We start from the raw sequence: 24,342 nt of genomic DNA, 5'->3' as shown, positions 1-24,342 counted from the left end.
ACCTGCATTTTTTGTTGTGTGTGTATTCTCGCTTGCGAAGGGTCGTCTCGCCGCAGGCGTAGTGTTTCTAGAGTCGTGAAAGAGTAATTTACAGATACAAAATCAATCGTCTTCCTCTTTCACGTCCTTTTAATTTGTCTCGTGCAAAAAATCTTCAGAAACTTAACTTTTGCTGAGAACGCTGGAGCATGCTTCATGGAAACAAGATTATTCATGTGACGTACGTTCCGCTTTTGTCAAATCACAGGTCAGGCAATGATCATAGGACACCAGCACTTTGTGACCTTTGACGGCACCATGTACTCGGCTACCGGCGACTGCACGTACCTGCTGGCCAGGGACTTCGTCGACGGCAACTTCACCGTGCTCCTAAAGTACCACCCAGAGAACCCTCGCATCCACGGTCGCGTGCCAAAGTCCATCATCGTGCAGCTCGGACAAAGCTACATCGAGATCTTCCCTGACGATGGATCTGTGAGTAACTTCACTAGTGGTTCGAGTTCAACTTGTTGCTGCATAGTTAAAAGAGACAGCAGCGTGGTAAACACGCCAGCACCTGAGCAAGAGGACCTGGTGATTAGCTGTCCCCTTACAGTTGATAAGTTACCCTTTGCTTAGGCTGTGTACGACCGATTCAGTAATGTCGTCGAGTTAGAGGAGGTATGTCTATATGTCTATCAGAATCATTTCCCATATTCTGTTGCGCCATGCGAACTACGTGCGAAGTACAGTGTACAGACCTAGATGATTATCTTAGAGCTACTGCTGTGTGGGATGCAATTGAACGTATAAAACAAATAGCATGACTATGAATAAGTGGTGCTGTATGGAGATGATTTTCTTGCGTGTAAACTGACAACACTGACCTGTGAACTAACAACACCCATGTCTCGCACAGATTGTGAAAATATTTTTGAAGATTGGTTGTCATAGATGGCCAGAACTCAATCTAACCTGCGACAGGTGTTAGCAATGGAACGCATCGCACTGAAGCGTGGTAAATTGGCGTACAACCACAACTTTAGAAGTTTGTAGCATCTAAGCACAATAAAAGTTACTAACACTATTTCAAGACTAAAACAACTATAAACTACAAGATAACAGGAATAAAAGCTAACTGGCATAACATTTTACTGCTAATTACACTTAGTATGGGAGAATGAATGATTACTACATGCGCATTGTTTTGTGTCTTCTAATGACTGATATTTCACTGTGTTTCTTACTATAACCTACACCATGGCACACCCGGCTCCTCATTTGGATGTTGCCCTTGCGTTTCTTCTTGCTATATGGAAAGGCTTGTGTAGTTGTTGGACTTCGTACTGAAAATTTTACTGTAAGGAAGCTGCAGAAAGTGGGCTGACGGGGAACCAAATGAACGAATTTCTTCCCTTTCTTTCGGTGTGCAGATGTTCCTGAATGGACAGGCTGTCGAACTGCCCCTGATCCTCGAGGGAGGCGAGGTGATCGCTCGCCGCGTGGACGACGTGATCACCGTCGAAGACGAGAAGGCGCTGCGCGTCTCCTGCCACCTCTACTATGATGTGTGCACCGTCAAGATCAACGGCTGGTACTTCGGAAACACCGCGGGCCTGCTGGGCACCTACAACAACGAGCGCGGCGATGACCTCATGAAGCCCAAGGGACAGGCAAGTCCACGGGCTATTTTCCTCTAGTACCAATACTTCAATGCGTCATCAAATGCTCGTCGTCGCAGAACTTGAGTGTTTCCGCTGGTAGTGCTTACATTGAACTTTTTATATTCTTATTGCACTTATATACTTGTATTGTACTTCTTATACTTATTGAACTTCTTTTAGTTAGTGCAGCTCTCGTGCATGTTTCATTAGTCTGATGCATATCAATCAGCTCTCTCTCAAGTTTTAACGCACTTCATTTATCGAAGTCATTTGGTGGTTTCGAGTATGGCAGAAATGAATTAAGATATGAACATGCGAATTTAGTGCAGTCGCAGGTCTTTCCTGCATTCTGGCAGATTTCTGAGTACATATTTCCTCGACACGAAGTAAGGCAGTAGGGTGCATGAGCAGTCTGCTGATGTGTGTCGAGGTAGCGCGTGCGACTACACCCTTATCAGTCAGTCATTCGATGTTCCAATGTGGGCCGCACCCACATTGGAACAAGAAAAGGAAGAACATGCCCCACCCCCATACTGGGGGCCCTCTGGACAGCCCAGATTGCGGCCTCCCGGTGCGAGCTAGTGATTGCCGTCCTAGAGGCGTCCTCTGTGCTGAGAGGCTCGCCATCGAGCGGCGCAGTGCATTGCCAGAGCATGTGGGATAACATGAATCGTCTCTCATCGCAATGCGGGCAGTGAGGTTTTATGCTGTCAATAAACTTACTGTTATGAGCAAAGTTTGCAATTGCTGCTTGAGCGATGTACCCACCCACCTCTCCCATCAACTTTCTACTGGCGCTCCTTCACCCTACGAAAAATGGTCGGGGCGTCTCTCCTGTGCTTGAGGAGCTATCTACTGCAGGCTTCACACGTCGGGCTATGTTATCGCATGTACCCATCGTGCTACGGTTTTGGCCGGTTCGTTTAACCTCTGCTTCAATAGCGTTCGTTCCCCTCGCTTGAGCACTTTCACTCGCGTGTAGAACATGCGATGTGCAGGACGATGTTAGTATTAATCCGTACCTATTACTGAACATGACAGTGATGGCAAAAAGAGAAATTGTCAAAGCTTGCATTAAACCACACAAGTCTTGAAACGGTGAAAATGGACGATTCTGAAGATTAATTTGGTTGTGTCTAGGTCGCTTTTAGGTCGTTGCTACGCTCTAGCTTGGTGAAGCTAGGCTGTTTCTACGTTGTTCTTAGTGCAGAGCGCAAGTGGGTGAACTCACTCCGACTCAGATCGAGCCGTGAGTCGGAGTCGAAGTGACTCCGGTTGAGTGATATTTTCATGAAATTGAGTCGGAGTAAGTCTGGTTAAAGAAAATTTCTGTGAGTGTGAATAGGAGCGAGTCAAGCTCAGGAAAATTTTCACGAGACTCAGTCCAAGTGAGCCCAAAGCTCGAAATATATTTTGTGAGCGAGTCTGAGTGAGCTCCACAACTTTGCCAACCTATTGTGAAGGAAGGTCGAATCAAACCACAGACAGTCACAGACATGAAACTAATGTCACGAACTCCAGGGACAGAACCACGTGTTCAAACCAAAAACTCGCACCTTTTGTAGATTTATGGCACATTGTGGTTTACGCTGACCTTCCATCGCTTTGGGGCCTTTCACAGCTGCCGTTGCCTTTCCGATTTCCTTGTTTCCTTGCATTTTTTCACTTTACACACTCGGGGTCTTCGGCTCGCCACCGTCGCAGCCATTTCTTGACCTAATTCTTGGCTTCTTCATATTTAATAGACCAGTGATGAGTAATGCAATCTACCTAATTTCTTAGCTGCATACCCATTTATGATGGTGGCAATTCTCGCTTGGGCTCCACAGCACACACCTGTCGGGCTCACGATTTGCGGCCAGCTCAAATAGCTTTGCCGTTAAAACCATTACAGAGGCATCGTAATTGCTGTCGCAAAAAAAATAAACCTCGCGCTTCTTGTCATGCTACTGCAGGTGACCAGCAACGTGGCGCAGTTTGTGAAGAAATGGGAAACCAGCCGTGGCTGCAAGGGACCCGTGAGCGTGCTAAGCGAACAGGTAGCCGTCGACTCCGAGGGCTACAATCTGTGCGAGAAATACTTCAAGGACGACGACTCTCCGCTCGCCGATGGATTCTGGCAGGTGAAACTGGGGCGCCACCTCGAAGGACCACTGTAATTTGAACGGAGTAATTTGAAGCAGCCACAACAATCGCGGTTTTTCTTCACCTCTCCGCGTCTCTCATAATCATATGGTGGTTTTGGGACGTTAAACCCCACAAATCAATCAATTTCTTCACCTCTGATGTGATTCGTTGCATAGGTAGTACAAACAGGGATAAAATGCTTCAGGCAAACTGGCCATCGTTTCGATAGGTGAACATATCTTTGTAAAGGTTGCCTTGTCACTCTTGGGATCTCAGTTTTGTAGGGTTTAGTCATCGACATCGGCGTCATGTGGCTATGGCCTATAAGCTGACGTTTCGCAAAGAGTTCTTCTGACAAGTGTTTCCTTCAGGGAAACTTGTTGCAGTAGTACTACAAAACTACATGTGATGTCTTTTTCGAAAATTCGACGCATTTTTTCCCCCCACTTTCCCTCTAGGAGTCTCCCGAGCCATACTTCGACCTTTGCCTCCGCCACATGGCCACGCCAGGAATCGAGCCGCGCCACGCAATCTGCAACATCTCAATGGCGTACCTGCTCCAGCTGGAGAAGTACTCCATTTCTGCAAACCTTCCTTCCGAATGCTGTGAGTTGCTATACACACGGATCTTAGTTTCATAGGAAAACTAATGCAAAAAAAAAATGTTTGATCTCTTCATCATAAAATCGGAAAATAGGAAAGTAAAACGTGGTCTTACAGAAGTAGTTTATTATTTACTGCGCATTACTATTAGAGAGCTTGCACTATGTCTATTGGTGTTTGACAGCTATAACATCATTTAATGTGAATGCATCCACGTTAACGCTTAGTCATACATGTCCATCCCGATGACTGCCATTCATCAACAATTATTAAACAAACCCTTGTAGTCATTGGTGGGTGCGGAACTAGAGAAAATGGTATGACAGCCAGAAAGACGCGACTAATTGGACACCGAACTTGGGCTAGGGTCACCTACTCGCGGCATAGTAGAGTTATTGAATACCACGGCTTGACCAGATGGAAACGCAATGCTCGTGTCTTGCCTGTTGGCCGGCTACGATTTTTCGGCAAGCGTAAGTGGCGAACGCGGAGTTTAGACATCCAGACGAAGCAGGCGCGTTGCTTTATGCGCTGAAGAGCTGTTTTTTGGTGTAGGTGAATGCTATGGGTGACACCTATGCTTGGGGTAAGATCGCCACCTGCGGGGTGTGTTTGGCATTCACAAAATTTCACATATTCCTATCATAATCGCGCCGAATGAGACAGATGTCTAGCAATAATGCATTCAAGGAACTAATGGTGGATGCCATGATCATGATGCATTACCGCACTTTACCAAGAACGCTGAGAGGACTGTGGTAGATATAAAAGGCGTATTTTTTAAGGGCTCATATAAGTATGTGACCATGGCACAGGGGATAACGTGCTCGGCATTTGTTGCCATGGACCCAGAGTTTACGGGTTCAACTCCCTATGACGAAACATTTTTTTTCTTTCATTTCGGACCGTGCGTATTTTTTTGACGTCACTTCCGTGAAGAGAATACGTCATTGAAGTCTTGGTGAGCCCCGGCACAAAAAACTTTCATGTTGAAATATAAAGCAAATGAAGTAGACAGATGACTATATATTACGCTCTTCACTGCCCTTGGCAATGACATTTTGCTAAACAAGGTATAAGTTCAGCAGTAGACGAAGATCTGAAGGGACAAAAAAAAAGCCTTGGACAGGGGTGGATCGGTGAAGTGAGCATTTCAACAAGTGATGTTTTTTTCATCAAGAGAGCTAGTTGAAAAATACAGGCTGTGTTGAAATAGTGGGTCTATCAACATCTTCTTATTCAAGGATTCTTCAATATTTTGCTAAGCAGCTTGAACATCTGGTTGCATCTGCTGCAACATTGCTTTTGAAACCAATGTCCATGCAATTTGTCTTCATTCGCTTTTTCATTGTTTGTTTGCTTCGACTTCCGTTGAAATATTACTGTACCTTTCGATCCATCATTGGCTTCATCCTCTTCATCATCAACACCTTTTATTTACTTTCTTTACCAGCCCCTTCCCTTACCTAATACTGAGTAGCAAGTCAGAAAATTGATTCAGGCTGACCTCTCAGCTTTTCTCTCATAATAAACCTCTCTCTCCCTTTCACTGTACCTTTGTAACGTCATACTCTGTACGTTGAAAGTGTTCGGGCTGAAAGGCGTCCACATGTGACGTATGATGTAGTTGCACTTCGACCACACTCACTATAGATGCAAATCAGCTGATCGTATGTGAGGAACTCGGAGTAAGTAATGGTGCTAAAGACCCCTAACTATTGGAGCCCCAAGCTTTTGCATTATTTTCTACTTTAGCTGGTGAATAGACACACAGAGAGAGAACATGAAACTACGCAAGAGCTGGGAGCCTCAATGTCTTGGAAGGTGCTAGCATTAGGCACTTTTAGTTGGGCACACGCAACAATCCTACACCCGCAGCACTATACGTTGCGTACGCTGCAAGCAAAGCACTTGCCAACACATTTAATTTACCTTGTCGACCATACTGGGATACGTTTCGTTCAACTAGACGTGCCATATTGGAAATAAAACAGCTTTCAAGGGCTTCTTGGCATCATCATGTAGTAGCGGCTGTGACAATGACCTTAGGAATTCAAGTCAAGCCGAATCATTGGATCCGCAATTTTTCATTCGAGATCTTGCGAGAGTGTCGTCAGGTGTTAAGTAGCTAGCACTATGTATTATTACATTTGCATATGCCAGGTTTTCTTTTTTTTTTTTCAGGCGTACGCACGCATTCGTGGAATAGGTACGTTACGTCCTGCACATGCGCACTTCTCTCCCGTAGTCATGATACGTATGTCGGCTTGTTACTTACACCCAATTAAAAGTGTCTGTTGAAGTTATCAACCGCCTTCTTCACGGTGCCACGGTGTACACGCCCTTCCTTTCATCGATCTTGGAGGCTTTTGACCTGGCTGGCTCGATCATCCTGCATCGTCCCCCGAAACTTCGTCCCTCTCCCCTTTCACTTGCCAAAATGGCATAAGGCAACACAGGAACATAGAAAGGGTGGATATCAAAGGGGCGCCAATTGTTAATCTAAAGACCTAAAGAGGGTGGGGGTTGTACAGGTGTGGTGGGGGATAGGAAGGCTGTAAATTGCTGTGCAGTACTGCTTGAAAAATGGCGCTGGCTTGCCACTTATGTCAGTTACAGACCATACCGCACTCACCGTTTTTCTCTCCATTCCGTGAATCCGCTCAGACACGTGTTCACTACCTGGAGGCGCGACCCTGAAATTCGGCGACTACCTCACCCTAGGCAGCGACAACAGCGCACCGCGTCGTCCGTCAAGCATGGACATTGTTCTGGTCGTCGAGGAGGACGCCTGCCATGCGGACGTCGTGCGCGAGCTGGACAACACCATGAGGATTGTCGACAAGGAACTGCTCAGCGCGGGATTCTCAAACAACAGGTGATCTCTCACAAAAAAAAAAAAAAACACCTTTCATGTGGGCCACTTTGAGGCCGACTTTGTCATATAAACATCTTAGGCCAGTACTGGTAGACAGGGACATTCGCACTAAAGGGAAAGGCCTCATTAGAAATCAGGCGGAAGGTATCATCTCTTCTTAAGCTTCATTGGATAAACTTTGTCTTATCTGATGGCTGCTGGAGATAAAGATGAATCAAATACTCTTATTGTGATAGCAATTATATGAATACTCTTGGCTAGATTTTGCCGCTGGCATCGGTGAAACTCACCGTATATGTATATCTATCTATATATGTTTAAACGCAAGAAAGAAAAATAATTCAGAACAAAACTCCGCCGCGTGAAATGGAACTTGGGACCTCTAAGCTGTGAGTGCAAGGCGTTAACCACTGAACTACGCAGCAGCACCTCCTTCAATGCTCAAACGGCAAGCTATTTATATCTACCACTTACCGCTGATGACGGGCATCTAGGGGAGAACTACTATCGTGTTTTCAGCATTACTAGCGAGATGGCACAAGAAGCACACGTTGCCAGATTGTCACAACACAGTGGTATGCGCTCTTATCTGTCAGGCGTACTTTGCCTCATGGAGAGAAGACGCTCTCACGAGCGCTCACTTAACTCCTGGTGTGGACAATCGTACGCTTAAACCTTCACCGGAACGATTCTGTCATAGTTACCAGGCGCACAATGTTCACTGCACTCATAGCATAGTCTCCGTTTGCGAAAAGGGCGCCTTTTTCAGACATAGCGAACTAGCAACTGAGACGCTTATTCGCGTTCATCTGTACCTGTGAGTATGTTTTGTGCGTTATTTGTGTGTGAGAAACGTGTACCATGTTTTGATCTGCTTGCCATTCTGTGCGTGACCTTCCAATTTGTTGCTATCGCATTCATTGCTTCACCTTTGCGGCGAAGCTGTGACTTAGGGCCGGAATAGGAGCAGACCAGCCAATAGTCTATGAATGATAAGTTGCATAAGCGACATGTGCAGCTTCTCCATGAAAAAATGTGTGCATTTACTTTTTTTTAATTATGCAGTATCTCAGAAACAGTTCAAGATATTAATGTAGTATTAATGATGGTCACCATGGTGCTAATTGGTTGCTGCACAATTATAGACTACTGCAAATGAGTTCAGCAGAAGCCCACAAGGAGGTTGAAGGGTTATTTATTATGAAAGGAAACGTTAACCACGAGTGATAGTCAGCTTTCCTTTTGAAAACGAGTAATGATGATATGCGTCTGTGTAAATCAACATGCATTGTCTGACTATATCATTGCATACATAAACTTTCTTCATCTGTGTCATTCCTACAAGTACGTTGCATTGTGCATGTTTACTATAGCATTTCATTTTGGGTGTGCTGCATTGTGTCCAAGTTAGTTTCAAATTGGTTTACCAGCTTCACGTAGAATCATTCGAGCAACTTGCCAAACTATCCTATACCCTTTAAGGTTAACAGTCACTAGTTGCATTAAAAGTTATTAGACTATTCAGTCATGGCAAGTACAACTTGGGTTTATCCATAACCTCACTCATCACTGTCCCTTTCTACTCTTCCGCAGGTTCGCCTTGATCGGCTTCGGCCATGGCAGCGGCCACAACAGCATGCCCCATGTACGCACCGCCCGCGGTAGCATCTTCTTTGAGTCGCACAACCTGCCACTGGCCACGCAAAAGATGCGGCTCGAGGCACCTGCAAACTCTGATGGCCGACCCGTGAACAAAGACGTGTTTGACGCCATCCGCTACGCGTCACTGCTGCCGTTCCGCGCCAACGTTGCCAAAGCCATCATCGTCATCGCCTGCGCAGACTGCAAAGAGGAACAGAGCGAGGTGAGAAATGCTACCCCGAGTGGTTTATAACGGACAGTTTTACATAACCGACGTGTTACGTGAAGTGTGCCCTCCGAAATTGGACATACACGTGGCGAATATTGGAGGCCACATCTAAGGCATATTAGTCTTAAAACAAGGGAGGCTTGCATGATGGAATAAATATGATCATAAAGGTGATTAGAAATTATAGAGGCCTTCGTTCTGAGGCAACACTCCTGGACAATCACTTTCTGTGACACTTTCACAAAGATTTCAGCATGTTATCCAAGCACACGACGACACAACTTCATTTAGCAATAAAAAGGCGAACCCACGAAATAAAACAGGACCGGCCGTCTCTCGTGTGTTCACCTTTTTTTAGGGCGAAATGAAGACGTCCTCTAAGATTCATCAAGTCGCCCAGCAACTAGTTTTTTTTTTGGCAATCCTGACGCAGCCCACACGATAGCACCGAATGTCCCCTACACTGGTCTCTTGAAGTCTCGCCAAAGTGATAGTATTGCTGAAAGTGACCACTCACTTACCATTGTCTGCACAGAACTAAATGATGATGACGATATAGCTCTTGGTTTGTATTCTATGGCTACTAATAAACTTTAAAGCTCTGGAACCTTTTTTTTTTGTGCATTCGCAGATGACCAGTAAATGCACATGCTTAATTTCTAGCATAAAGCAAATGAGAAAGATAGAGACCCGGAAAATTCAAACAAGTAATCACATTCTGTTTCCTCTCAGCTGTCGTACTCGGATATCCAGACTCAACTTCTTGACCATGGTATCACCCTTCACTTCGTTTCCGACAAGCGCATCGAAGTGCGCAAGAGCATCATCAAGGGCAAGGGCATCTACGGTAAGTGCGAGATCATAAGAGTGTGCATGTGACCTGAAGTCATTGCTTAGTTCAAAGATGGTCGGAACTTGTACCCATAGGCGTGTGCACGGGTAGAGGGGGGTCCCCCCTCTTTATCACCTTTGTGGGGCACAAAGTTCACTATACTTATACACAGGGGAACTGTCCTATAATTCTTTAAAGAGCAGGATTATGGCTATGCATGATAATGGCAGCTGAAGACCCCTCATCTTGAATTCCAAAAACTGTTTACGCCTTTACCTCGGAAAGCCAAGGGAGAGGACAATGCGTGGAAGCATGTCATCGTCGTTTTGTCTTAAGTTTTTTATCCAATGTGAAGCCAGTCATTAGGACAAATCAATGGGACTGGAAGAAAAGCGGGAGGTGATGTGACGAGTGTTTGCCCTCTCCTTTATAACAGGGAACCTTGCGGAGGCCTATGCCAGTACCCTACACCTTTTGCGCCTATACACCCTCTACACCTTTTTCACACTACTTGCATGCAACACTCTTTCTATACTAATGACACCGTCGCCTGACAGGTGTGGACGCCGACTCCGTCTACGGCAGCAAGGACGTGAGCCAGAAGATGCTCCTGGGACAGCCTGATCTGAGGCCCCAAGTGGCCGTGGCCAAGGACATCTGCATTGCACTCGCCCAGGAGGTTCACGGCAGCTTCTTCAGCTCGGCTATGCTGCGCTCAGATGGCAAGAACTGGAAGACAGTGTTTGCGCGACGAGTCGCCAAAGCCCTGAAGCCCGCCAAGCAGTACGGAGGTGCGGAAGACTACTGCGAGCGCTGTGAGTGCACGCACGGCTCGGACGTACGACCGCAAGTCGTTTGCAGGCCGTGCAGGCCACTGAAACCCAAGGTGCCGCTCGCAGTAAGTACAATTGTGCTTCAAACAAAATACATGATGCTTACTACTGCTGTAGGTGCGAAGAAACAAAAAAAAAAGGACTGGTGACAGAGACACAACTAAAGAAAGAGATCCCCTTGGCTACTGTGGGCGGGGCTCTGGTCGAAGGCCCCACTGGCTACTGCGAATTGTCGGGCCTGATTAAAGGTCGCCAATCGGCTTTCAAAGTACAGTTTGGAGAGTCAGACCTCTCGACCAATTTGCGAGTCTGCCAGTCACTGTGTCTCCTCGCATGTTAGTAAAAGGCCCAGCCCCAAGCGCATTGCACCAGGTGCAAGTCAATATTCGACAAAGTAGGGACTCGCCGAAACTCCCCAAATGGCCCAAAAATATTGTTGATGCGTACAGCACTGAGATGGCTCTTCATTGCCATTAGCGCCCAACAAAAGAGAAACATTAGCCTAATCACTTAAGATAACTATGGCGCCAGTAGGCTTCTAAAGGTCACTTTGTGTACCCGAGTATAGTATGTGTATGTTCATGCATTGATCTTGCTGATGCTATATGCTGATAGTGCAGTTACTGTTAATGTTACTGGCAATTCTAATGTTGTTGATCATGCGTTGCTGCTGGCCCAGTTTGATGCTAATGTTAAACTAGTGTAGATTTTTTCAAAATCTAATCGAGTGGTTAGGTAAAACAGGTTGAACAAAAGGTTCTATTCAAAGACCCATAAAACACTGTGGATGCGTGGCCAAGCTGGCAATAATGGCGAGGTTTAAATCGTCTCGCAGCACAAAAAGCTAATGCCATCTTATATATTCTGTACGCGAGGGTCGCAAAATCTCACGGAGAAATGTGTATTGTAAGGGGAACGGCTATAGCTAGCGCAAGCAAGTCAATCTTTCCTGCAGCGGCAGTGAGTGTGAAGCTTCTAAGCTTTTTTCAAAGTCCACATTTTCTGTGCGAAAAGTAGAACGGTTGTATAGATCTTGTGCTAATACTGAAGAAGACAGGCAAATTGGGTAAGTTGGTGAGGTTCCATGGTAAAAATATAAAATAGTGCCTTTTTTAAAACAAGATGAAGGAAAGCACCGTGTAATGCTAATACTGCTGTTACTGTTGATGCTATTGGCAATGCTATAATGTGTCTGATCATGTGTTGCTGCTGGCTCAGGTTTGATGCCAACGTTAGGGCTAGCTGATGTTATTGATGTTATTTAACATGCAGATTGTTTGATTTCTCGTGGTTGCTTTCTTTTTCAGCTGTACACAGCAGAAGACTGAACATTCACATCGCATTTACTTCGAGGTCATTAGAGAGGGATGACTGAAATCAGCATTTTTTTCGCATTTAATAAACTGTATAGGGATGTTTTTAAATATTTCTTCGTGTCTTCGGTCTCTCTCTGCCTCTTGCTTGCTTTATTTTTCTTGGCTTCTAGGGGTACTGACATGGAATATTTCACCTATCATTTTCTTGTGTCAAGTAATAGGCCAAGCCCCTGAGAACTTAGGAAATGTACCAGCAAGCATGAGTGCGTCCTGAAAAATTGATTATAGTATGCTTTTGAAAGCTAATTTTGGTGTTTAGTGCACCCTGACGTCATGACATGGTATCAGCAGTTAAATACCGTACAGAGCGAGGTACAGAGCGAGGTATGTGCAAGCGCAAGTTTTCGTGACGTTTCTCGTCCGCACGTCACTTCTGCGATCGTCTGCTTCGTCTGCTGCACATAACTACCCAAGTAACCACGGATATCCGTTAGGAATACGTCGGGACGTCCGTCTCGGATATTCCGGACATCCATCAGATATCCGCGGACGTACAATGTACGTCCAATGGACATACTGTGAATGTACAAAGGTAACAAATTTGTACGTTCGCTCGTCATCCGTCTTGGACAGCCGACACGGACATTAAAAGGATTATCAGGGGATATATTATACAGATACACAGGTACATATATGTTCATAATACATATGTATATTGATTTCTTATTCATTGTGCATAAATAATCTACCCCCTAATGGTCCTTTGAATGTCCATGCGGCCTGTCCGAGGCTGATGTTGAGTGAGCATAAATACCTAGCTATATATATATGTGTGTGTGTGTGGTAATATCGAGGGTCCTTCAGGTTTTGTGCACTCTCGCAATTGATGCTTGAACGTCTTTCACAAGAACCCTTTTGCTGAAGATTAAATATCAAAGTGCTAAAATTATTTCTGGTGCAATGCTAAATTAGAACAAGATTCATGGACACAAATAAGGTGACGACTAGGGATCCGGAGTGCCAATTACCAACTGTTTATTGATGGTATAAGCTAGAAAAAAACGTACAATCATGCACAGCGACGTGAAAGAGTACAGCGAACTTTCATGCCACTGTGCATGCTTAAAAGCTTACTTGTTTTCAAGCTTTTACCATCGATAAAACAGAATAACATATGTTTGGCAAACTTAGGCATCAACTTGCCCAGGAACAAGTGCTAAAGCGTAAGAAGATTGGGCTCACACAAGGTCTCAGATGCAATAAAACGTTTATTATCATTAGGTCAAATCATGTACTCTAGTAATAATGAATAAATAAATTAAGCAAACACTAATTAAATCAAGTACGATGTTCAAGTTGAAGTGTGAACACAATGATGAGAATAGAAGCACAGCTCCACACATTTAAGAAATTCTAGCAGTGAAGGTAATACAATGAAAGAAGTTAACTGTGATTACTTCATTTTGTAATATCAAAATTAAAACTTACAGGGTCAAAAAGACACAAGCTTTGGTACAAACAAAAAATGTCAAGAACATTTAGCAAGAAATAAAAAAAGGTTTAAGTTAAAAACTTACAAAATCCAGTATGATGCAAAACACCATTCCAATACAATACTGCAGAACAGGCGACAAATATGACTGTTGCAAAAATACAAAAACAAACATGAAATGGGAAATACCAAAAATGTATAAGACAAATTCACATCATGGAAAGCACAGGGCTCAATTCCATCACATGCTGAAAATGGATGACACTGTTTTATTGTTTATTAAGTACAATAAACATTAATCATACATAAAACTGTCATTCGCCCAGAAGCATTTTAGAGCTCTACATAGAACAATGCAATGGGACAATTAAGATACCCTTATGACATGGATATCTCTTAAACACTATGAACAGTCCTCACATAGACATCAGTTTTAATTCAAGCACAACCAATACACCTCTTTATCTTTGGAGAATGTGAATGTTTATTGCACAATAGTGGCTGTTTCGTTTCACTGCTAGCACAATATGGTGACCAAATAACTGTCATATTAAAGGGGTAGTGACATCATTTTTTTTAAAGGACAGTTTACTCTGCCCTACAAATCTCCTGTGTACAGAGATAGCTCGGAGCAAGTGTGAAGTACAGCAAATGCCGACATAGATTATTTTGGAATTAAAGCCAGAAGGGTGTCTTGAAGGGCCAGTTGATACACAATTTACATGAGCGCATGACTCAAACTATGTACCTAAGAGACGACAAAAATTTATTGTCCTTTCTGTGCTGAGCAAAGCACCAGGAAACACCCAGCACAAGACAAAAAATTTCCGCCATCCCTTACGCACGCAGTGCGAGCCATGCACTCAAGATCGTTAGCAAAGCAAGCGTAAGGCTTTCTCGGCAGCCTATGCGAAAAAGTAAAGTAACCCCAAAGAGCATGCGTGCATAAAGAAGCACAGGACACAGTACGAGGAATGCATTAACAATGTATTACGACATTCCGTTGTCATGTGGCTACACCTATGCTGGACAGACCAGTCAATGTTTGAACGATCACCTGAATGAGCACCCGTTCAATCTCAAGACTTCAACAAGCAGCACCTTAGCAGCCCATTGTTCCTCGTGCAGCTGCACCCAGCTCTTCCATAATTGAAAGATGCTTTCACGATATCCTAACAAGATCGAGTGCGAAATCAACGAAGCCTTCCATATTAGGAAGAAAGGACACGTGTGTCAGTGAGCCTCCACTTGCCCTCTTCGAAAAAGAGAACATGTTTCTGAGCTGTTAACTTTGGATATTTTGACTCGTGAGAGATTCATCTTGCTTTTCATCTTTATGAGCAAGTGTTGTAGTCCTATTTGTTTTTGCAGCTCTATATTTTCCCGTGTAATAAACACACACACAGTTGTTCCTCAGTTCCATTGTTCCTCAGTGTTGTGCGGTCATTCTTTCTTCGTCCCAATTTAGTGCCATTTTTTCCTCAGTACTAGTAAAGCCAATTTTCCCAAGGTGCACCTCGCGACATCAACACTAGATTGACGTCAGGCTACAGTACTAATTCTCGCGACTTCATACAGGATACTCGCCTGGCCATGGGAACGTCACAATTTCTTGCTCCAGCATGTGAAGAGCTCATATCGCGACTTGAGAGTACAGTAGGAACCAAGACTAGTTTTTATTAACATGTTGTAATTACTTTTTCAGGGAGCACTTACACTTATTTTCTAGGATCAGCAGGGTTTGGCTTAACATTTAACGCAACGGTGGTCTAGTGTCTAAGGTACTCGGCTGCTGACCCGCAGGTTGCGGGATCAAATCCCGGCTGTGGCTGCTGCATTTCCGATGGAAGCAGAAATGTACGCCCGTGTGCTCAGATTTGGGGGAACGTTAATGAATCCTAAGTGATCGAAATTTCCGGAGCCCTTCACTACGGCGTCTCTCATAATCATATGGTGGTTTCGGGATGTTAAACCCCACATATCATTTAACGCAAGAAAACAACAAATTAAAACTTTCATGTAACAACCACTTAACTGGGAACTCCGATGTTTTATCGATATTAACTGATTTCAATAAAACTTTAAACATGTGTTTTCATTGGTACCATGATAATATGTGCCAAATTATGCACCCTAAGTCATTCAGTTTCTTGGAAAACAAATTTTAAAATTAGTAGCCGATTCTGCAATCGCACTAGTAAACGCAGGCCACCCTGTGCATGTGACGTAAGGGCCTACTCTTTTTGGAAAACGCTGAATTTCCCAGCAGACAGATGCAACGTGCGCTTTCTTCTACGAGGTGACAACGCTAGCACAGTTCAGTTTTGTCAGCTGTATACAGCGTGTTCGTCATCGTTGATGTCGGTCTTACAATATTGAGCAACAAGGAAATCGATTCGGGGCATGTCAGGTGCTTCACGCGCCGGCGGCTCGAAATCAAAAATCGATGCTTCTGCGCTGAGATAGTAGCTGCAATCATTGCTGAACTTGTCACTAGTAAGTTCAGACGCTCTGGCACAGCTTGCTTCTGCGTCGATATCGCCAACTTGCTTTTCGCGCATCAGAAGAGGAATGTGAGCTATGTGTGCACCCTGGCAAGCCGTGGCGGGGTGTAGCTGATCTCGTGACGTCATCAGCGACGAATTCTCGAGACGTCATCTGATACCCACCATAGATGACAGAGCAGCTTCCCGTTTTGGTCTTTGTTTTGACTTGTCGCTTATTGCTTAATTAAAATTACTGACGAGTGTCTGGGCAAAATTAACCACCTTAGCCTTTGCAGGATTGTCAATACTATTCGAAAACAGCATTATCTCAGTATGGTCGAAAATGCACCGGAGTTCCCCTTTAAGAAAACAAAGCATCTCTTCATAGCAAAGCGGTGTGTCAAAAACTGTTGAAGGGTAATCTATCCTAAATGCAATCAATTCTTCTTTTAGTGCCCTCAAGACAGATGAAGCAGTGGAATAGTAAAAAATTTTCCGTGCCAGGGTAACCTAGCAACCTTGCGTACATTTCTTAATGGCCAACATTTAACACCAGAAAGCTGTGAAACCACAAAAACATCAATGGTGCCAGAAATAAATGGCTTCTCATACAAGTTTTCTTTTACTTTGAATTCACGGACAATGATGCAGGGCACCTGCATACCTCTCAATCTTGCAAAACTCTCTACAATAATGACAGAAGAATCTATCATGCAGCAGTTGTTAGGAACCTCTACACTAAGCATGAAGCTATCAAATGTAGCCTGTTTGTACAAGGGTGGTTCACAGGCGGGTAGAAAGGGTACATCTGAATGTTCTTTTGAAAACTTATATAATTTTGTCAAAAGATGGAAGATCAGCTACCTCTCCATCTCGCTCCTTCAAGCGATTGTATAGTTGGGCAAGTGGAGTTTTGTGGCTTTTCAGAAGCCGCTTGAGGAACTGCATAATGTTCTCGAATGGAAATGCACTGAAAGTGTCCAGTGCTTGCGTACATCATTTCCAAGATGTAATAAGCAGTGAATATTATAGGAAACCTGGTCACTTCCATACAACTTTGCAAAACCTTTTACAAAGTGCTGTAGAAGGGACTCTGCATAATCAAGATGCTGCTGGCACAGACTGGCATTTGAAAGAATATAAGTTGCACAATATAGTGCCATGAAGCTCCTGTAAAGAGAAGGAGCTAGAACAGGTCTGAGCACTAGAGGCCCGCTATACAGGAGGAGGAGCCTGAATTCTGTAGCTTTCCAGCGGTCAGCTTCAGATAAACTTCTTGGCTTGCGAGCAAATTCTTTCGGCACATATGGTGCTAACAACACATTAAGGTGAGAGAATTGTCTGCGCTTTGCAGGCTCAAGGCGTTATGTCTAAAGGACCACTTAGCCAAGCATTGAGCAGCTTTTTCGTAATCCCCAAACACAACGGGTGCATATAGTCCAGTGGTGCAGAGGTCACACAGTCTATGGGCAGTGATGTTAATACTGATGTGCCCCGGTGATGGTCAGAGTCAATCTGACGCCTGAAAGAATCATCTGTACGCAAAGTGGATGACGTAGTAGGGAAGCTGAGTCGACTGTTTCTGTATGTACCCTCAGCTGTGCACTTAGGACACCCAGAATAACCTGTATGTCCTTTAATCTGAAACACAAATGATCGTGATGGGGCATCCAAAACAAAACACTTCAAAGAAACATCAATTAGGTGCCCATGAAAAATCATTCCTTGGGAAAGAAGCTGTTGCAGGTCACTGACAAGTTTGTTGAGAAACTCATTGGCTGAAGCAGGCTTTCCTGGGCCTGCGAAAATTCCAACTACAAAGGGTGGTATTCTTCGATCTTCACGGATCATGCACTGTATGGGCCACAACTGCATGGTGGAGCTTTTGGAAATTGGCATCCCGTCAATGTTAAAGGCAAGAGAAACATGACTGCCTTCATAACGTGCCTTTGACAAAGCATTCTCGAGGCTTTTCTGTAGCCCAAAGTGGCAGTAATGTCCCGGTACCATTGAACTGACAACAGGTGCACGCTGTGTATCTCTAGGCGTGGCGAGAAGAGTACGAGCGTCCCTAGGCAGAGATGAAGAATCGAAAGTACTTTGACTGTACTCTTAATAAATAAATAAATGTAGCTGTCTTACCTCCGTAGCTGGGCAAGAAAATACAATCGTATCTGCACTGGCACTACAAGCACGCCGCCATTATCCACAGGACTAACAAAACAAATCCAGTGGCTTGGCTTGACTGGGCGATGGCTCGCCAAACGAAACTTTTTTTTTCTCCGCTGTTTGGATAGATCACCGTCAATATAAACAACCTCGTTAAAGTAGCTTTATAATATTTAACAATTAGGCTGTGTATTACAACCGTTTTTGAGGATAATTATTATCAAATAACCTAAATTAGAAACGCCATTTTTGTGACTTGTTTCAGTTTTTGAGAGAGACATTTGCGACGCGGCAGCAGTGTCATCGCTAGCACCGTGTGTATCACCTTCCTCCGTGGTGTACCGCATGTAAATATTACATTTTTCTGGTTGCGCTCGCTCCGTGGCATTTATTTACCTAAAGTATTCTTACACGTGATTTGTAATAAACGTTCAGCAGTAAAAAGTTAGTCTATTCAGTGATAGATTGAGTGTATGGTTTCATTTTATATCTTTTGCTATAGTAGTCAACGGGATAAAAAAATTAAATTGATTTCATGGAACAATTATTTTTAAAACTGTTGGTCACTTTCGACTGACAAAAACTAGTAAGATAAGTGCACGATATACTACAAGCAATGCACAGTATACAACATAAATTATACGAGCACATATAATTTTAACCCTGACAAAAAGTGCACATATCTTTAAAAAACCCTGAACTAGATGCTATATTTTTTTACGTTTCAAAATAGGATTGATATGTGGGGTTTAACGTCCCAAAACCACCACATGATCATGAGAGACGTCTACGTAGTGGTGGGTTCCGGAAATTTCTACCGCCTGGGGTTCTTTAACGTGACCCAAATCTGAGCACACGGGCCGACATTTCTGCCTCCATCGGAAATGCAGTCGCCGCCGCCGGGGTTTGATCCAGCGACCTTTACGTTTCAAATAACCGTCGCATTCAGTTCAGAATGCCGTGAAAATTAAAAAAACAATACCTCATCCTTAAAGGGCTTTCCCCAGCGGCCAGGGCATCGGCATGCGAGTCAGCTCATGCCATCCACGGAAACTGTCTGCTCGCAGATACACACATTCGCCACTACTCCGGCCGCTATACAAGGAGAGATGAGCTCTAGATCTGAAAGCAGATCACTTGTGGATCACCATACACAATTAAAGCCCCACTATTATCACAAGATTTAGAAAATTTCTGATGACTGCGAGCATAGGATATGCTCATGCACTGCAGTACTCCAAAACTAATTTCAATTCCCATGTGTTCTTTGGGGCCCTTTGATGGATAGCCAGTGGACATTCGCAACTGGCTGTCCCACTGAAATCCTGTTCGGATATCCACCAGAAAGCCACCTAGTACGTCCCGTCAATGGACCTTCCTTGTACGTCCAGCGAATGTCCGTGCTGTGTCTGCTCTGGATATCCGAATTTTTCGACCTTTGGATTCATAGCGGACAGCCGATGGATATCCGTGGTTACTTGGGTATCGTGGCAGGGGAGGTGCAACATTTTTCATCGACAATTCGAAGTCAGTCAGCGACTGCGTGTCGCGCGTGTGAGCGTCCAGAGTGAAATGCTGGCGATTACAGTAAACTCCACTTGGTTCGCGACCAGTCTCCGCCCCAGCCGCGACGTACCAAGTCGACGCACGCTTGTCTCAGCACCAGATCGGACGGGAATCGATGGTACTTCCACCTATTGCCCCCTGCTTCACTGGTTCAAGACTTCACGAGCTAAAATATTGGCACCATGACGTGAAATTCGACATCAAACCATTCGTTAACTTCTTTACCCACTGATAGGCGTTTATCTTGTATTAACGTGCACGTAACCTCTCCAAGACTCCGCTAGCTCGTTTCACAGGTACGCTAGATGACAGTGACCGCACGACCGCCCGGCGCAAGCAGACAATCGAGAACGCGGTGCGCCAGCTGCCGGTTCTTGTGTCTTGGTGCTTGACGTCATCAAAACTAGCCGGACTGCTGCATGAAGTCACCAGGATTAGTACTGTAGCCTGACGTCAACTTAGTGTCAATGTCAGTATGTGTGCCGCGAGAAATTCAAATATCTGAATGGAATGTCTTATCAGCATTTGCTGAGCGTCACACTTGCCCAGAACCGTCTCTGTATAGAGGATATTTGTATGGTGGGGAAAACTCGCCTCCGAAAAAGAGTGTTTCACATCACGGCCTCTCTGATAATACCTGCAAGGGGGACGTTTAAGGCTACGGAAAATTTGAAGTAGAAGAAAGTTGAGGGGGACGTGAAGGCTTAATTAGAGTGATGAAAAAAAAAAAAGTCACAGTTTTGTCGCAAGGGTGAAGCAATAAATGCGAAAGCAAGAAATTGAAACATCACACGAAGAACGACAAGCAGCTCGATACTTGCAACGTGCCGCTAGCGCACAAAGGTGGACGCTTGAAAAGAGCGCACTGGTATACACAGGATAAGCATGAACTGCCAAAGTAGTTAGGCCTTTGTTATTAAGCAATGCGCTGCAATTTTTGGCAACGCAGAACCCGACGCTCTTGGTTCTTTTTTTGTTAAAGTGCAGCTTGTGGAATAACTCTTCTACATCTCCTGCCACACGGAGGCCCCTGGCACAAGGCGTGCGGTCTTTCATTTCTCATTCGGTACTACGGGTGGGCGTACAAACGGGCCCTTTTTTTGTGCACGTCTCAAGGGCATTTTTCAAATTGAAAGAAAATGCGGGATCGTTACAAGATAGCGAACCCGCTTAAACACCTCCGAGGTTTGTGTACCGCCAGCAGTAAATGGTGTTTGTAAATAGCTCGCCATTACAACCGTGGGGGCATGCATGTCACTGGGTTGAATGGTCTAACATGTCGCATGCTGCAGAGTGAAGGGTCGCTGGTTTGAATCCCCGGTCGGGTTATATATATACCTGGGACATGGCGGTGAAGGCAGAAGTTACCCGAGATTGTTCATGTAATTGCTATCACAATAAAAACCTGAACATAGGTCGTTGCTGGAGCCAACTTTTCGAGAAGTGTACTTGTCTTCGTCAAAGCTGCCCTGTCGATTTCTCATCAAAGTAATTAAGATGAAAACAAACACGATTATTTTTCAAACTAATCACATCACCTAAGGACTATACGTATGTGTTGTATAGCAGATAAAAACTAAAGAAAATAGTAGGAATCTCGTCAAAAGAACAAGTTCCAGTCATGGCTGAATTACTTCATCGGGAGCTTTTTCAGCTGATAGACTTTTGCCGTTTAATAATTCCGCTCAAAGTATATTATCATAATGTAACAGCTAGCAGTACCCCAGAAGGCATCCTACATGTAATGATGGAAGTAGTCGGTAAAGCCTTGGAAGGAATGTTGTTGAGGATCAGGTAACATTAGATCTGCTGAAAGACGGAGGACATATCGTGTTAGAAAAACTGGCCACGCTGTTTACAAAGTGTCTCCCGATGGGGAGGATACCAGAATCTTGGAAAAATGCTAACATGATGTTAATCTATAAGAAAGGGGACAACGAGGACTTGAAGAATAACAGGCTGATTAGCTGGCTATCCGTTGTATACAAACTATTTGCAATGGTAGTTGCTAACAGAATCAAGACAACATTAGAATTCAATCAACCAAAAGATCAAGCACGATTTTGTACAGGCTACTCAACAATTGACCACATTCATACTACCAATCAGGTGACAGAGAAATGCTCAGAATACAGCCAACCACTATACATAGTCTTCATAGAATATGAGAAGGCATTTGATTCAGTAGAGATACAAGCAGTCATGCAGACACTGCGTAATGAGGGCGTCGATGAAGCATATACTATAAACATCCTGGAAGAAATCTATACAGTGGAGAGAAAGTTTTTATTTCAATCATAGAAAAATGTTGGGTGGGGCTCTCAGTCCAGAGCTCCAACAGCCGCTGCTGCGTCCCGCGCCCGCCGAACCAGCGCCCGCTAGCCACTCAGTGGATCAACTGCCACTATAGTGCTCCATAAAGAAAGCGACAGAATAATACCAATAAAGAAGGGTGTAAAACAGGAAGACACGATCTCTCCAATGCTATTTACCACATGTTTACAGGAGGTTTTCAGAGGCCTAGAATGAGAAGTGTTAGGGATACAAGTTAATGGAGAGTACCTTAGTAACCTGCACTTCGCCGATGACATTGCGTTGCTGAGTAACTCAGGGGACGAATTGCAATTCATGTTTACTGAGCTAGACAAGAGCAGAAAGGGAGGTCTTATAATTAATCTGCAGAAAACGAAAGTAACATAAAACAACCTTAGAAGAGAACAGCGCTTCGAGATAGGTAGCAGTGCACTTGAAGTTGTAAATGAGTAAGAACAGCACAAGGTTGACATCCAGTTGCTACGACAAAGGTGCGCCTTTGATACTCCTTTGCGGCCGTGGTGACCAGAATGAAATACAAAAGGCGAACTGTTATATTTTCAAGCGAGAGAATAAACTTTTATTGTGAGTGAGTGCACTGTGCGCCCAGGGTGGGCAGCCTGCTTATTCGGGGTAGCCGCAGGCCTTCGCCATCTCTCGAGCCCATTGAACCAGCTTCGCTGATTCTTCTAATGTTGTGTTAGAACAGAGCATTCCAAGTCAATCGAGTGAACTACCGGTCAACGCCAGATGTGGGAAAGTCACACTGCTGAGCTGAAACGTCACTTATGAGGTCACAGCAGTGTCAAAGTTGAACGCGAAGGAACGTTTTCAGCGAGGCCTTGCATTAGCATCGACCTTTTGCCAGTGCCAGAGGTTGTTGAATCATTTTGCTGAGGGGTACCAGTAAGCCACGCCGTCCATTTCGAAAAGCTGAATGAAACAATAAAGAGTAATTTTACTAGCAACATTGCTATCAACGCCTATCAGCCGAATGACCAGGAAAGGTAGGGCGGTGGTGTGCTATAATTACTCGACATACTTTAAAAGCACCTGTCGACGCAAGATGTCTGTTTATGTGACATCATGAGGAAATGAGCTCTCGATTGGCCCAATATAGCTTTCGCCATTGAGCTTTCTCCAGTGGGAGACCTTACATGAGTCTGGCTGTCATACGTAAGCACAAACTTCACATAATCAGAAAATAAACAATATTATACTGCCACGCACAAAGATTTTGGAAATTTTAGGATATGTCCGTTTACTCGGATCACAAGTACATGTTTCTTCTCAACAGTCACCAGGGATTGTGTAGTCTTATACCCCGATTTGCGTGAAATGCTGGGGTGACCTACCACCGCGTCACAAGCAGTAATGTTGAATAGACCTCTCCCTGTTTGTAAACAGTGTGACGTCACTGCGGGCGCCCCCGCCCACCATGCCCTCTCTCTCAGAACAGATGCTGGTTGGCAAGAAAGTTTCGCCAGCGGCATTTTTCTGCATAGCAGAGCTGCGTGTCTGCATTCCTTCGACAGAAATTTCTAGATTGCTATGTTCTAAAGTGACAGCTTTTGAAAGAAGAGGGTCACAGAATGGTCACTGCTCATAGTGTTTAAGTTTACTCGTCGCAGATGGATGGATGGAGAAACTTTATTTAAACTACTGAGAGACGCGACCTGCATGCAGTGGGCTTCATCCACGTAGATGGCAGCCATAAAAAAATCCTATCTTTTTTTTTTTATGCGAACGTTTTGAATGTACACGGTGACTGAAAGTTTGAGAAATATTTGCATGACATGGATGTAAACTTATTCAAATCCATCGTGGCATGTGCAATGCAGTTCTAAACGAGGTACAGCATTAGCGGCAGCATCATTTTGAGCTGCTGTGCGCGACATCACGGATAAGATTTTCACTCATTGCACAAAAGTCTGGTCAGAGCTGAATGAAAAAAAAAAAAAAGGAACACTTCTTGCCGTGCGTTGGGCAGAGGTTAACATATCCTAGTGAAAATCCTAGTGAAAAGTGTAATTCTGCCACTGCGTTTCTTAATAACCCAGTGAAAAATCATGTGATGTAAAACCCGACAACTTAATAATATATAATTATATGGCACAGTTACCTTGCTGCATTTGACACCTATCACGTGTTTTCGTACCTTTTAGGCTTGATACACAAACTTCTAATTCGCATTATCACTTCATAAGAATCGAG

The 24,342-nt window shown here is 44.3% G+C and overlaps 1 protein-coding gene across 1 annotated transcript in view; it reads left to right on the top strand.

The window, feature by feature from the left end:
* Nucleotides 1–12,212, top strand: part of LOC119181228 (apolipophorins-like) — a 75,679-nt gene extending 63,467 nt beyond the window's left edge. The window contains exons 31-39 of the mRNA XM_075875546.1: nt 248–474; nt 1,413–1,652; nt 3,599–3,766; nt 4,229–4,376; nt 7,041–7,251; nt 8,845–9,115; nt 9,854–9,968; nt 10,511–10,851; nt 12,094–12,212. Coding sequence (XP_075731661.1) covers nt 248–474; nt 1,413–1,652; nt 3,599–3,766; nt 4,229–4,376; nt 7,041–7,251; nt 8,845–9,115; nt 9,854–9,968; nt 10,511–10,851; nt 12,094–12,114 — 1,742 coding nt within the window. The 3' untranslated portion in view covers nt 12,115–12,212. The remainder of the gene's footprint in view (nt 1–247; nt 475–1,412; nt 1,653–3,598; nt 3,767–4,228; nt 4,377–7,040; nt 7,252–8,844; nt 9,116–9,853; nt 9,969–10,510; nt 10,852–12,093) is intronic.
* Nucleotides 12,213–24,342: the final 12,130 nt, after the last annotated feature.

Source organism: Rhipicephalus microplus, chromosome 10, assembly GCF_043290135.1.
Source record: "Rhipicephalus microplus isolate Deutch F79 chromosome 10, USDA_Rmic, whole genome shotgun sequence".
NCBI classification, from domain to species: domain Eukaryota; kingdom Metazoa; phylum Arthropoda; class Arachnida; order Ixodida; family Ixodidae; genus Rhipicephalus; species Rhipicephalus microplus.
Note: the sequence above shows the minus strand (reverse complement) of the source record. Positions and strands in the feature narration are given on the sequence as shown.